The sequence below is a fragment of the Schistocerca piceifrons genome, chromosome 5, assembly GCF_021461385.2.
Source record: "Schistocerca piceifrons isolate TAMUIC-IGC-003096 chromosome 5, iqSchPice1.1, whole genome shotgun sequence".
Classification (NCBI taxonomy): Eukaryota; Metazoa; Arthropoda; class Insecta; order Orthoptera; family Acrididae; genus Schistocerca; species Schistocerca piceifrons.
Window position 1 is genome coordinate 106,673,405 of NC_060142.1, and position 15,722 is coordinate 106,689,126.

General features: G+C 44.3%; 1 protein-coding gene across 1 annotated transcript in view; it reads right to left on the reverse strand.

The window, feature by feature from the left end:
• Positions 1 to 444: 444 nt before the first annotated feature.
• The window catches only part of LOC124798622 (probable cytochrome P450 6a14), a 48,971-nt gene continuing 33,693 nt past the window's right edge, over positions 445 to 15,722 (reverse strand). Inside the window, exons 5-6 of the mRNA XM_047262103.1 lie at positions 8,950 to 9,201; positions 445 to 761 (exon numbers count right to left, since the gene is read on the reverse strand). Coding sequence (XP_047118059.1) covers positions 589 to 761; positions 8,950 to 9,201 — 425 coding nt within the window. The 3' untranslated portion in view covers positions 445 to 588. The remainder of the gene's footprint in view (positions 762 to 8,949; positions 9,202 to 15,722) is intronic.

Here is a 15,722-nt window from a genome sequence, read left to right on the forward strand (position 1 = left end):
AAGCAACTTCGGTGACTTGCGCGTCGATGAGGATGAAAATGATGATGATTAGGACTACAAAACAGCCAGTCCCTGAGGCGAAAAAATCTTCGACCCAGCCGGCAATCGAACCGAGGTCCTTAGGACTGACATTCTATTGCGCTGACCACTTCTTTTTTTTTAGTTGATCTCGTTTTGTTCGTAACTAATCGTTGTATTTGTTCGGGGCGGATGTCCTATGACACTTGTTCCAGCGTTGATCCTCTAACTCAGTTTCTTTATTACAGAGGTCAGCTAACTCTCTGACCGAACACGCTGAGCTACCGTGCCGGCTGTCCACTCAGCTGCCGGAGGCGGAAATTGTGAAGCTAATATCTTTCGAATATCATTCTCAGGTTTAGTATTACAAGCTTGATACGAGGGGTGCGTCAGGTGCGAATGACATTGTGATTACTCGAGAGGCTTGAGGTTTCACGACATTCTCTTTATTAAAAACAATCAGTCAGCATTCAGTAACGAAATAATACAGTATTATATACAATATGTACAGTTTTGGGAATCTCTGGGTGGCAGACTTTTACAGAGGAAGTGGTGTCTTGTGGCAGGACGCTACGCTGTAGGCCTCTTGCTGAGCCTCAGCTGTATCCCGCCCTTGGGTGTCATCAGGAAAGTCCTCGGTTCCAGGGACAAGTGGCGAACGCTCTTCTCGCTAGGTTCAACGCTGTATCTCGACAGTATGTTTATAAGGCCCACCTTCGTTTGCACCAGACCAAACCGCATGCCTGAAACAAGAAACATTTACTAGAGTACAAAAATACCCTCTCACATTTTGTAACAAGATGCAGGTGTTGTCTCGCGAAATGAGAAGTCTGTAATATCTGAACTTGATGAATCATGAAAAGAAATGTGATCGCAAACAGTCCAAGTCGGTTTTTATTTAAATGTGGTCAAATTTGTTCTGGCCCATGAAAATCTTCTAAACGTTCCAAAAACCCGTGTACGTTCGAGAGCTATAATTTTACGTACAGTTTAAATAAAAAGAGACTATAACTGTTTGAAGATCAGCTGTTAACATACAGTGACGAACATCGAGCATTACCAAATGTTCCGATATGCGAAAGTCACGTTCGTGCTATTTTTCTACACACGCTCATATACTCATCGTAACAACCCCCTGTTGTATAATACAACCCAACACGTGAAGCACTCGCGAGAGAGGAAAATCGAAATACCTTTATGCATCTATAACATGCCATTCCGGCCTTTATTTTAATGTGACTGACAGACTGGTGAAAGAAGCAATCACCATGTACAGTCAGGAGCACAACAACATCGAGAACTCAGGTTTAATAATTCAGTTCAAGAATGCGTTAAGAAACGCAAGGAGCCGTGAAAGGAAAATACCTAGCATTACTACACTGACGGAAACGAAAATCGCAGCATCAAGAACGAGATGTGCGACATAAACGAAAGTTGGCAGGTGTGTTTTTTCATCTGAAAGATGAAGTCTATTCAGATTACGTGCCAATCTCATACGAGTGGCGGTAGTACCGCCAGTATGAGGATGCAAATCAGGTTTGCTTTAATACACAGTGGAACGGTCGTGAGAGTTAGTAAGCTTTGAGATTGGACGTGGTGTACATATAGTAGTCAAGAATTCCTTTAAGACGAGAAAGACGCTATCTTCAGCACCACACTGAGGTTGAACGACGTCATGTAATGGGGCTACGAGAAGCTGCACGTTCGTCCTGCGGTATTAGACTTGACGGGAATGTAGCCACTATACATGGCTGCTGACAGCGGTGATCACGAGAATGTACGGGTTCCGCACGGCCACATGTCATTACCGAGAGGGAAGACCGTCGTGTTCGACGTATGGTTCTGGCCCATAGTATTGCATCTGCAGCAGCAATTTGAGCAGCAGTTGGCACCACAGTGAAACAACGATCTGTTACAAATTGGATACTTTAAGGACAACTCCGAGACCTTCCACTGACCCCAAACCACCGCCGTTTGCGGTTTCAGTGTTGTCAAGCGAGAGCTCATTGGAGGGCAGGGTGGATCTCTGTTGTGTTTTGTGATGCAAGCTTGTTCTGTCTCGAAGCCCATGGTGGCCGTGTATTGGTTAGAAGGAAGCCAGTTCTTTGTCTGAAACCAACCTGTCTGCGTGCTAGCCACACTGGTCCTACTCCCAGAGTAATGATCTGGAGTGCGATTTTGCATAACAAAAGAAGCACCCTCGTGTTCATCCCACGCACCCTGACTCTTATTTGTACATCAATCTGGTGACTCCACCTGTTGGGCTGCCGTTCGTGAACAGCATTCCGAGGGTGTTTTCCAATAGGATAACACTCGCCCACGTACCGCTGTTATAACTCAACATACCCTCCAGAATGTCGACTTGTTGCCTTGGCGTGCTCGATGACCTGTCTCCAGTCGACCACGTATGGGACATCATCGGAATAAGTCCAGCGTCATCCACGAACAGCATTAACAATCCCTGTATTGATCGACCAAGTGCAACAGGCATGGAACTCCGTCCCACAAACTGACATCCGGCTCCTGTAGAACACGCTTACATGAAACATTCTGTTGGCTACATCGGTTATTAATGTACCAGCATCTCAGATTTGGAATGGCTTATCTCGTGCTTACATTGACCTGTGATCTTGGAATATTTGTCGTTTACGAATGTCAGCCAGACAATCGCATTCCGAAATTTCATTACTTTGCATTAATTATTTTGTGCTGCGAGATTTTTTTCTCGTCAGTGTACAGGATATCGTTGTAGTTAAGTATATCCATGTACATCAGCATTCCACTGCTATACTAAACGACGTGTACGATCAGGATTTTTCCTAACTGTGACTCGCCTCTAGCTTAATTATGGATACGATAAAAAACCACACCCAACTGGGAGAGAGAGCTCGCCACATTGAGGGCGCCAAGAAACAAGAATGTGTCGAGGTAAGAAAATCGAGTTTTAAATAATAACTATAAAAATACACATAAAGAAAGACGATTAACACTTGTAATGTATGTGTGTGTGTGTGTGTGTGTGTGTGTGTGTGTGTGTGTGAGCATATATGTAGCAAAGAGTGTGATCAAATGGTTCTGAGCACTATGGGACTTAACATCTGAGGTCATCAGTCCCCTAGACTTACAACTACTTAAACCTAACTAACCTGAGGACATCACACACATCCATGCCCGAGGCAGGATTGAAACCTGCGAGCGTAGCAGCAGCACGGTTCCGAACTGAAGCGCCAACAACCACATCAGTCAGTCACGTGATTCCTCAAGAGGGGCAGCAGCTTTGGGGGCAACAGTCTGTGTGAGCGATTGACCGTGTCACGCTGGCCAACTGCTTTGTCGATACTACAAACTATTGAAAGCAAGGGAAACTACAGACATTATTTATCATAAGGGCATGCAGCTCTACTGAATAGCTTAATGATGATGGCATCCTCTTGGGTAAAATATTGCGGTGATAAAATAGTCACACTTTCAGATTTCGGATCTCGTGATGTCCCATGAGCCACTATCAGTTAAGTGAGGAAGATGGAAACGCGTCACAGCTCTCTGAATGTCGCTCCCAATGAAACTAGTAAGAAAATCAGAAGAACTGTAGTGATCAGAGGAACGTGGAGCAGCCACTCTTCCGGCATTCCACCCACGACTGGAACGGAAGAAAACACTACTGTGTGGAACAATCCATCGCCGTGTACTTTACGGTGACTTCCAGAATATGAATGTTCGTGTAAATGTAATAATGATACATAAGTAATGAGAAATCAACACATTAAGATGGAATCGCACAAATTAACAATACGATCCTATGGCCAACTAATGGCCTGTTGTAATTGGGGATGTTGAAGACAATGACTGGAGGTACAATGAAAGAAATAAAAGATTATAAATGCTCTGTAATGTATTGACAAATTAAACATAGGTTTCAAAACTAACATTCCCGTGTGTCTAGTAAGAACCTTCTACGATCAGTCACTGTGTACTGATGAAAGGCAGTAACAGTTGAACTTTTCACGAGAAAATCATTTTAAAAACTGAGGACTACTTGACGAACAATGTAGACATGCACGTGTGGAATCTCTGGGGAGGAGAGGGTGGAAAGGAGGCACATGGATCACGGGATGGTCAGGAGCAGCAAACCAAATTACAATCATACTGACGATGAATCAGAGATAGGCGTGACATGTAACCAGCTGGCTGTATGAAAGGTGAACCAGTGAAGATACCTGTGTGTTTCCAAGAGGTAAGAACATAATGGAGCACCGAACTGACGGAATATGGGCTGATGACACAAGAAAACACTTTAGAGATTCGTAATGCAGAAATAAGTCTCGTGTGGACCTCTGTCCGAAAAAGGACGTCATATTGTTTAAAATATAACAATTCACAGGATAAGTACATTTTAGATATTTTTCCCTGCTTGTGACTGAATTCAATCCGTGCGTCCTTTTAATTTCCTATATAAGTCCTACCTTAACTTGAAGTAATAACAACGTTAAGTGAAACGGAAGAAATTGTGGGGGATGTGAAGTCAGTTGATAGATACTTGAAAATACGTGAAGAAACCCATTTATAAACACATGTAGATGCAACTTTTGTGTGAAACGAAACAAGAATACAGTTGAAAAATTGTAATGCTGTAGAAACAGCAAGAGAGAAGTGAATGAGCTTGACTGCCAGAAGAGTGGGACCCTGTGGATCAGCAGCAATGAACTGTCTTGCTCGTTCTGATAGTTCGTTTGAAGCAGTAAGAAGTGCAAGTTTCGTTCGACTCGATGGAGGCAGGATGACCAGCTTCACGGGAAACTTTCTTTACAGACAAACTAAAATATATTCAAGTCTTCAGCATAGAATATAAAAAACGAAGAATGACTAATTGTACGAGGGTCATTCAATACTTAAAGAGACAAATTGGTCTGGGGAAAAAACTGTTAGCAGCGCAAGTTTGGCACTTTTATGGCTTTATTAAGTCGACATCACCGGGATGAGCCCTAATCAGCTGATGTACCAACAATGTTTTGTTTATAACCTCCAAAATACATTTCTAGATTGCGAGTCCGCCTGGAACGTCCACTTTAGTTAAACAACGTTCTGTTATTCGTTTTTTACTTGCTGAAGGCGAGAAATCAGTGAATATATACTGTAGAATATCTAAAGATTATGGTGAAGGTTGTATGAATCGTGCAAATTTTTACAAGTGAGCAGAGCAGTTCAAAAATGGTCGCGACTCAGTGACTGACGGACACCTTCTGGCCGACCATTTGCAATTTTAACTCCCTCACTTGAAAGTCGAATCGATGACATTATTCGTGCCGACCACCGTGTGACTTTGGAAATGATAGCTGATAACGTTCAAGTTAGTACTGGTACAGTTCATAACATTATCTGTAACAAGCTGAAGTACCGCCAAACATGTCCAAGATGGGTCGCAAAGGAGTCGATGCGCCTACACAGGGAAATAAGGTTGAGAGTGTGCAGAGAGCTAAAAGAACATTATGAAAGAGAAAGTGAGCACTTCCTCAACAAAATTTTAACTTGTGATAAAACTTGGGTTCAATACTATGAGCCAGGATCAAAAAGACAAATCATGGAGTGAAAGCACACCAACTCACCTGTCAATAATTCTAGTATTTGCTTTTAAACAAGGTGAAGCCAGCCATGAGAGAGAGACGTCATGGATGTCAGAGGAGAGGTGTGATTCTCCACCAAGGCAACACACGTCCTCATGTTGCTCAACTAACACGTGAAAACATCGACAAAATGGGCAGGGAAGTACTGCCACATCAACCATACAGTCCTGATTTAGCACCAAGTGATTTGCATTAATGCACTGAACGAGGGAACACCTGGGAAGCGACCGCACTCCGTAGCTGAGTTGTCAGCGCGACAGAATGTCAATCCTAAGGGCCCGGGTTCGATTCCCAGCTAGGTCGGAGGTTTTCTCCGCTCAGGGACTGGGTGTTGTGTTGTCCTCATCATCATCATTTCATCCGCACTGACGCGCAAGTCGCCAAAGTGGCGTCAAATCGCAAGACTTGTACCAGGCGAACGGTCTACCCGACGGGAGGCCCTAGTCACACGACATTGACATTTACCTGGGAAGAGGTTCCAGGACAATGAGAACGTGAAAACATTTGTGAGAAATTGGTTCAAACATCAAGATAAAGAGTTCTTTGCAGCCGGAATAAAAATATTGTAGCCTGTTGGAACAAGTGCATATACGTTCATGGTGATTATATTGAAAATTTGAAGAAGTATTTTTTTGCAAAAATAAACGCTTTTTTCTCCAGACCAATTTGTCTCTTTAATTATTGAATGGCGCTGATAGCTTCAAGGGCGAAAAATTACAGTTTTAGAGAAGGAATAACAAGAATTTTAATTATGAGAAAGTATACGTTTTAGGATCGAAAAACGAGAATTTGCGTTGTAAAGAACGAAGACTTCGTAGTTGTGAAGATGGCAGGAATTTAGTGTTTAATGTTATAAACTTTAATCTTAAGAATAATATGTAACTGGCACAATAGGAAGATAATACGCTGACGGGTATTAACACATGATAAAAAAAAGACACTCCGTCTACAGGCCACAAGTGGCCCATCGAGACCATCCGACCGCCGGGTCATCCTCAGAGGAGGATGCGGATAGGAGGGGCGTGGGGTCAGCTCAGCGCTCTCCCGGTCGTAATAATGGTATTCTTGACTGAAGCCGCTACTATTCGGTCGAGTAGCTCCTCAGTTGGTATCACGAGGCTGAGTGCACCCCGAAAAATGGCAACAGCGAATGGCGGCATCGATGGTCATCCATCCAAGTGCAGACCACGCCCAATAGCGCTTAGCTTCGGTGATCTCACGTGAACCGGTGTATCAACTGTGGCAAGGCCGTTGCCTGATACTTACACATGCAAGAAGAAAAATATTGCCATTTCTGAAATAAAAGAGTCATATTGTGTTCTGAAGAACTGACTGCCAGAAAGGTAAATGTGGATGTAGAGAGAGCTTTTCCGTTTGATTTGTGATCTGAAGATGCATTTTTCGCACTGTACATATAGTAGCAAGTAATGCTATAATGATAATGTGTAGTTCATTGTTCAATGTTACGAAATTTTGTGTGTACTGTAGAAAAGATGGCGATATTTAACAAAGCGACTGCGTTCACAGATCAGAATCATCGTAAAAGTCCTTGGATGTGTGGGTAAAAATGTTTGACCCTAAAACCTTGGAACAAAAAACCGTTAAATTTCAACAAAAATGGCCCGAATTACAAAAAAAAGTTATTGAAATGTCATTGATTTTAAACAGAAAGGCAGAACATAATACAGTACGGAAAACATGTAAAATAAATGTAAGTCTTCAAGCTGATTCCAACGATCTTTGTAATGGTGAAAAAAAGTTCTGTATTATTCGTATGAAAATGTAAATGACGTAAGTCAGGATTCGTGAGAGACCGTCTCTGTGGGCAATGGTTGACAGACCGACTACATGTTCCGTCCTGCGGTTTTATAAACTAAATGGAAGTTAAAAGCACAAAGTTATTTATCTGGGGAAGAACTTGGACCAGTTTACCTTGTAGGAAAATTGAGTAATTCGTAATTTTATAGCTTAACATTTCCGCCCCCATCGCCGGTTTGTACTGTTCTGATATACATGTAGTAATTCATAACAACAGGCCAGGACGGTCTTGGGAACACAGAATACATTTCAATGAGAGTTCCCACCTGCGCAGTTCAGAAAAGCTGGTGTTGGTGGGAAGGACCCAGACGGCACAGGTTGTGAAGCAGTCATGGAAATGAAGAATGTCGTGCTGGGCCCTTGGGCAAGACCAGATATCAGTTCTATTTTTCTCGATGACTTTCTGTCAATTACTACGAACTGTGACCGTTCTGGCAGAAAATTAGGAATCCAATAGCGGAACTACATCCACATCAATACTTCGCAAATGATGTGGGTGTAGTCGCGCGATTGGAATCGTAATTTTCTGACAGAACGGTCACAGTTCGTAGTAATTGACAGAAAGTCATCGAGCAAAATATTGTATTGATATTTTAGTTATTATCTGCGTTAATTAGGCTAGGTGAGAATGTTAAAAGGGAAACATTTTAACTTCTCAAAGACAAGAATTGTCCCTTCAGTTCTGATTCGGACAGAAAATAAATTTGGTTTTAAGAGCGGATAAAGGATTGTTTGCGAGAGGATGACGCTGGAGCCACTAATGGCAGGTGCAGATCATCTAAGAGACTCTGCCTTTGGAGGTGGAGTAGCGAGCGTAAGCTCGGACGAAAGGGTCGATTAGACGCCAGAGGAAAAAGAAGTGACCGAGTGCCAGTCTGATAACCTAGAGGTGCGGGTCGTGGGTTGGTCCCAGGACATTTTTTTGTCGTTTACCGCCTTTTTACACTCTGATAATCATTTGGTAAATGTTGCACAGTAGATGGGAGTCCACCTTATACTACAAGTCCCCTTATAACTGGCTGCTTCAGTCGGTTCTAGGGTAGAACGAAAGCGAAAGCATAGTACCTGCAATAGGACCGTGCCTCTTGGAGCACTGTGATTTTGAAACCAACCTTCGCGTAGAGGAAAGGTTTACCCTTTTTGTAATCTGGAATTTAAAGACAAACTTAAACACTGCTCATGGCGGGAGTGTGTACTCTTAATGTTTGTTCTAGCCTGAACATGTTATTTGCTTGTGAGGTGATTATGACGGGTTCTAGGCACTGCAGTCTGGAACAGCGCGACCGCTACGGTCGCTGGTTCGAATCCTGCCTCGGACATGGATGTGTGTGATGTCCTTAGGTTAGTTAGGTTTAAGTAGTTCTAAGTTCTAGGGGACTGATGACCTCAGAGCCATTTGAACCAATTTTATTATGACGTAAACCGACATTTGTAAAGTTTGGGCGGTGTTGTCGTGAGGGTGAAGGGCAGCTGGTACAGCTGCAGGACTCACCTATGCAGATGCGAGGCCCCTCTCCGAACGGCAGGTAGACGTAGGGGTGTCTCTGGGCCTTCTGCTCCTCGGAGAACCTCTCGGGGTCGAAGCGCTCGGGGTCCGGGAAGATGTCGGGGTCGTGGTGCAGGCCGTACACCGGAATTATGATGGGGGTGCCCTTGTCGAGCACTACGTCCGTGTCGGGAATCCGGTACTCGGCGTTGCTCTCCCTGTTGAGTATCATCACCGGCGGGTACTTCCTCAGCGTCTCTGCAACAGGCGTCGGACTCCGTAAGCCTTCTCCCTATCATTTGACAGTCACGACAGCATTCCCAAGCTCAACAGTAGTTGCTGATTACCCTTTAGATATGAATAACTCAACTACTGGCCATTAAAATTGTTACACCAAGAAGATGACGTGCTACAGACGCGAAATTTAACCGACAGGAAGAAGATGCTGTGATATGCAAATGATTAGCTTTTCAGAGCATTCACGCATGGGTGGCGACACCTACAACGTGCTGACATCAGGAAAGTTTCCAACCGATTTCTCATACACAAACAGCAGTTGACCGGCGTTGCCTGGTGAAATTTGTTTGTTGTGATTTATTTATTTATTTTTGATTTACATGTCAAGTTCCGTAGGACCAAATTGAGGAGCAAATCTCCAAGGTCATGGAACGTGTCATTACATGAACTTACAACATAAAAGTAATAACAGATAAAAATAAATGTTCATGAACCTGAAAGAAAATCAGTCCATAAGTTTAAGCAAACGCTAGCAGAAGTACAATGAGAATCAGCTTAATTTTTCAAGGAACTCCTCGACAGAATAGAAGCAGTGACCCATGAGGAAACTCTTCAGTTTCGATTTGAAAGCGCGTGGATTACTGCTAAGATTTTTGAATTCGAGTGGCAGCTTATTGAAAATGGATGCAGCAGTATACTGCACACCTTTTTGCACAAGAGTTAAGGAAGTCCGATCCAAATGGAGGTTTGATTTCTGCCGAGTATTAACCGAGTGAAAGCTGCTTATTGTTGGAAATAAACTAATATTGGTAACAAGAAACGACAATAAGGAATATACATACTGAGAGGCCAATGTCAAAATACCCAGACTCGTGAACAGAGGTCGACAAGAGGTTCGTGAACTCACACCACTTATTGCCCGAACTGCTAGTTTCTGAGCCAAAAATATCCTTCTAGAATGGGAAGAGTTACCCCAAAACATAATACCATACGACATAAGTGAATGAAAAAAAGCAAAGTAGACTAATTTACGTGTCGAAGTATCACTCACTTTCGATACCGTTCGAATAATGAAAATGGCAGTATTAAGTCTTTGAACAAGATCCTGAACGTGGGCTTTCCACGACAGCTTACTATCTATCTGAACCCCTAGGAATTTGAACTGTTCAGTTTCACTTATCATATGCCCGTTCTGTGAGATTAAAACGTCAGGTTGAATTGTGTGTTAGAAACTGTAAAATCACAGTCTTACTGTGATTTAACGTTAGTTTATTTTCTACAAGCCATGAACTGAGGTCATGTACTGCACTACTTGAAACCGAGTCAATGTTGCACACAACATCCTTTACTACCAAGCTAGTGTCATCAGCAAACAGAAATATTTTAGAGTTACCCATAATACTAGAGGGCATATCATTTATATAAATAAGGAACAGGAGCGGCCCCAGCACTGATCCCTGGGGCACCCATCACTTGACAGTACCCCACTCAGATCCCACATCACAGTCGTTATCAACATTGTGAATAATGACCTTTTGCTGCCTGTTGCTAAAGTAAGAGGTGAACCAATTGTGAGCTACTCCCTTTATTCCGTAATGGTCCAACTTCTGGAGCAATATTGTGAGATCAACACAGTCAAATGCCTTTGTTAAATCAAAAAATACCCCAAGCGTTCGAACCTTTTTGTTTAGCCCATCCAGTACCTCACAGAGAAAAGAGAATATAGCATTTTCAGTTGTCAAACGACTTCTAAAGCCGAACTGTACATTTGATAGCAAATCGTGTGGTATAAAATGATCAATTAACCTTACATACACAGCCTTTTCGATAACTTTTGCAAACACTGATGGAATAGAAATAGGTCTAAAATTATCTACATTATCCCTTTCTCCCTTTTTATAAAGCGGCTTTACTACTGAGTACTTTAATCTCTCAGGAAACTGACCATTCCTAAAGGAAAAATTACAAATATGGCTAAATACAGGGCTAACATGTGCAGCACAGTACTTTAATATTCTACTAGACACTCCATCATAACCATGAGAGTCCTTAGTCTTCAGTGATTTAATTATTGACTCAATATCCCTCTTGTCTGTATCACAGACGTCAATCTCGGAAAGGCATTTGTTAAGAAATTTACATGATTTCCTGTCGAAAATAAATTTTTATTTAATTCACCAGTAATGCTCAGAAAATGGTGATGCCTCGTGTAAGGAGGAGAAATGCGTACCATCACGTTTCCGACTTTGATAAAGGTCGGGTTGTAGCCTATCGCGATTGCACATTATCGTATCGCGACATTGCTGCTCGCGTTAGTCGAGATCCAATGACTGTTAGCAGAATATGGAATCGGTGGGTTCAGGGGGGTAATACGGAACGCCGTGCTGGATCCCAACGGCCTCGTATCACTAGCAGTCGAGATGACAGGCATCTTATGCGCATGGCTGTAACGGATCGTGCAGCCACGTCTCGATCCCTGAGTCAACAGATGGGGACGTTTGCAAGACAACAACCATCTGGACGAAGAGTTCGACGACGTTTGCAGCAGCGTAGACTATCAGCTCAGAGACCATGGCTGCGGTTACCCTTGACGCTGCGTCACAGACAGGAGCGCCTGCGATGGTGTACTCAACGACGAACCTGGTTGCACGAACCTGTTTACAGCATCATGATGGTCCCATCCGTGTTTGGCGACATCGCGGTGAACGCACATTGGAACACGTGTATTCCTCATCGCCATACTGGCGTGCCACCAGGCATCATGGTATGGGGTGCCATTGGTTACACGTCTCGGTCACCTCTTGTTCGCATTGACAGCACTTTGAACAGTGGACGTTACATTTCAGATGTGTTACGACCCGTGGCGCTACCCTTCATGCGATCCTTGCGATACTGTACATTTCAGCAGGATAATGCACGACCGCGTGTTGCAGGTCCTGCACGGGCCTTTCTGGATACAGAAAATGTACAACTGCTGCCCTGGCCATCACATTCTCCAGATCCCTCACCAACTGAAAGCGTCTGGTCAATGGTGGCCGAGCAACTGGCTCGTCACAATATTCCAGTCACTACTCTTGATGAACTGTGGGATCGTGTTGAAGCTGCATGGGCAACTGTACCTGTACACGCCATCCAAGCTCTGTTTGACTCAATGCCCAGGCGTATCAAGGCCGTTATTACGGCCAGAGGTGGTTGTTCTGGGTACTGATTTCGCAGGATCTATGCACCCAAATTGCGTGAAAATGTAATCACATGTCAGTTCTAGTGTACTATATTTGTCCAATGAATACCCGTTTGTCATCTGCATTTCTTCTCGGTGTAGCAATTTTAATGGCCAGGAGTGTATTCTACTACTCGTATTTCGCCACTGGTATCCACAACTAAAGTAACAAACCGCTATTTCCCCGTGTTCTGTCCAAACCACGGTATAACCATACAAAATGTCAACAAATTTCCTCAATCGTGTTCTTCGCGGAGTATGGCACTCCGGTCCATGGACGACCACGTTATCGATGACGTTCAGGACACCTATCAAATGGGGTACTGTTTGCCGTTTAGTCCCATATCCCCAATCGGTGTGTGCACAGTGACAGACGCTGCAATATTGCACAGAGAAGACGCCTACAAAACCTTGCTGTGGAGGACCATGAGAAGAATGGAAGCAGGACAGACGCAAACTGATGTTACCGGAAGGCCTATTGTGAACCGTTTTGTTGTTTCTCGGATGTGGTGACAATTCATAGACACCAAAACAGTATCCCGAAAACCAGGGCAGGGCCGACCACGTGTGATATCAAAAGGAGAGGACCGTTATTTGGCCGTAAGGGCCTACGGTATCGCCTTAGTACCGCGCGGCAACTCGCATCTGACTTTGCAGCATCCACTGGAGGCGTTGTATCGAGACAAACAGTGCACAGAAGGCTTCGGAAGAGTAGCTTTTATTTTCGGAGACCTTCTGTATGTATATGTCTGATACGTGTTCACAGGCGGGAACATCTAGACAGAAGTCTTCAACATGCCACCTGGACGTAGAACAGTGGGCCAATGTTCTTTTCGCAGATGAGTCTCTATTTGATTCTCGACGCATTCGCATCTGGAGGGAACGTGGGACACAACTTCGGAATTCAAACATTGTGGAAAGAGACCGATATCGAGGAGGATGCTTAATGGTGTGTTGATCACTCGAACACCTCTTCATGAAACTGTACGGGTGAATCAGCAGGGTTTAACTGCTGTCACGTATCGTGAGGGGATCTTGGGACCTCAACTGCGGTTGTTGCGAGGTGCTGTTGGTCCAGACTTGATCTGATGCACGATAATGCTCGACATCATAGAGCACGGGTGGTTGATGTTTTCTTGGAAACGGAAGATATTGCATGCATGGTGTGGCCTGCTCGCTCTCCTGATTTGACTCATGTCTGGGATGCACTAGGGAGACAGGCTGCATCACGTCAGCATCCACCAATCAGTCTCCAAGACTTACGAGCAGCTCTGCGGGAAGACTGGGTGCTATGGCCTCAACATGAGAATGGATGACATCACTCAAAGCATGTCCCGTCGTTTTCAGGCTTGTATTGCAGCCAGACGTGGTAACACCCCACGCTCAGCACATTAACCAGTTCCACAGGTTACCTTCCATTCGGAAAGTGGGTGCTATCAGTGACTGTTATGTGACTTATAAATTATGGAGTGCGGCAATCAGTCGTCCTTTTTTAGATTTTACTACACAATTCCACATTTCGGCAAGTAGTTACTCATTCTCAATGCACTATTTTCTATTCTCATTGCGTGTAAGTCCCTGTTGTTCGGATGTCAGTCACAGTTCTTTGAATACTCAAAGAATATTCAAAGAACTGTGACTGACGCCCGAATAACAGAGACGTACATGCATTGAGAATAGAAAATAGTGCATTGAGAATGGGTAGTTACCAGCTGAAATCTGGATTTGCATAATAAAGTCTAAAAATGGACGACTGATTGCTGCACTCTATAAAATACGTTAACTAGTTGTTGGAATGTGGGTGCAAATCAGTTAAGTTGGATAAAACGCAGAACATTTTTGTCTACCGTTATGCGTATTGCCATTGTTGAGGTTCTGCATTCTTTAGATTGTTTCTACTTTACTATCACCTGTTTATATTGTTTTGTGGCAAAATAAACCCAACCTTGAAACTTCCTGGCAGATTAAAACTGTGTGCTCGTCCGAGACTCGAACTCGGGACCTTTGCCTTTCGCGGGCAAGTGCTCTACCATCTGAGCTACCGAAGCACGACTCCCGAACGGTACTCACAGCTTTACTTCTGCCAGTACCTCGTCTCCTACCTTCCAAACTTTACAGAAGCTCTCCGCAGTATCCTTTCTTTCAGGAGTGCTAGTTCTGCAAGGTTCGCAGGAGAGCTTCTGTAAAGTTTGGAGGGTAGGAGACGAGATACTGGCAGAAGTAAAGCTGTGAGTACCGGGCGTGAGTCGTGCTTCGGTAGCTCAGATGGTAGAGCACTTGCCCGCGAAAGGCAAAGGTCCCGAATTCGAGTCTCGGTCGGGCACACAGTTTTAATCTGCCAGGAAGTTTCATGTCAGCGCACACTCCGCTGCAGAGTGAAAATCTCTTTCTGGAAATCTCCCCCAGGCTGTGGCTAGGCCATGTCTCCGCAGTATCCTTTCTTTCAGGAGTGCTAGTTCTGCAAGGTTCGCAGGAGAGCTTCTGTAAAGTTTGGAAGGTAGGAGACGAGATACTGGCAGAAGTAAAGCTGTGAGTACCGGGCGTGAGTCGTGCTTCGGTAGCTCAGATGGTAGCGCACTTGCCCGCGCAAGGCAAAGGTCCCGAGTTCGAGTCTCGGTCGGGCACACAGTTTTAATCTTCCAGGAAGTTTCATGTCAGCGCACACTCCGCTGCAGAGTGAAAATCTCTTTCTGGAAATCTCCCCCAGGCTGTGGCTAAGCCATGTCTCCGCTATATCCTTTCTTTCAGGAGTGCTAGTTCTGCAAGGTTCGCAGGAGAGCTTCTGTAAAGTTTGGAAGGTAGGAGACGAGATACTGGCAGAAGTAAAGCTGTGAGTAGCGGGCGTGAGTCGTGCTTGGGTAGCTCAGATGGTAGAGCACTTGCCCGCGAAAGGCAAAGGTCCCGAGTTCGAGTCTCGGTCGGGCACACAGTTTTAATCTGCCAGGAAGTTTCATGTCAGCGCACACTCCGCTGCAGAGTGAAAATCTCTTTCTGGAAGCCTCCCCCAGGCTGTGGCTAGGCCATGCCTCCACAGTATCCTTTCTTTCAGGAGTGCTAGTTCTGCAAGGTTCGCAGGAGAGCTTCTTAAAGTTTGGAAGGTAGGAGACGAGATACTGGCAGAAGTAAAGCTGTGAGTGCAGGGCGTGAGTCGTGCTTCGGTAGCTCAGATGGTAGAGCACTTGCCCGCGAAAGGCAAAGGTCCCGAGTTCGAGTCTCGGTCGGGCACACAGTTTTAATCTGTCAGGAAGTTTCATGCCAGCGCACACTCCGCTGCAGAGTGAAAATCTTATTCTGGAAACCCAACCTTGAAAAATTTCTATTT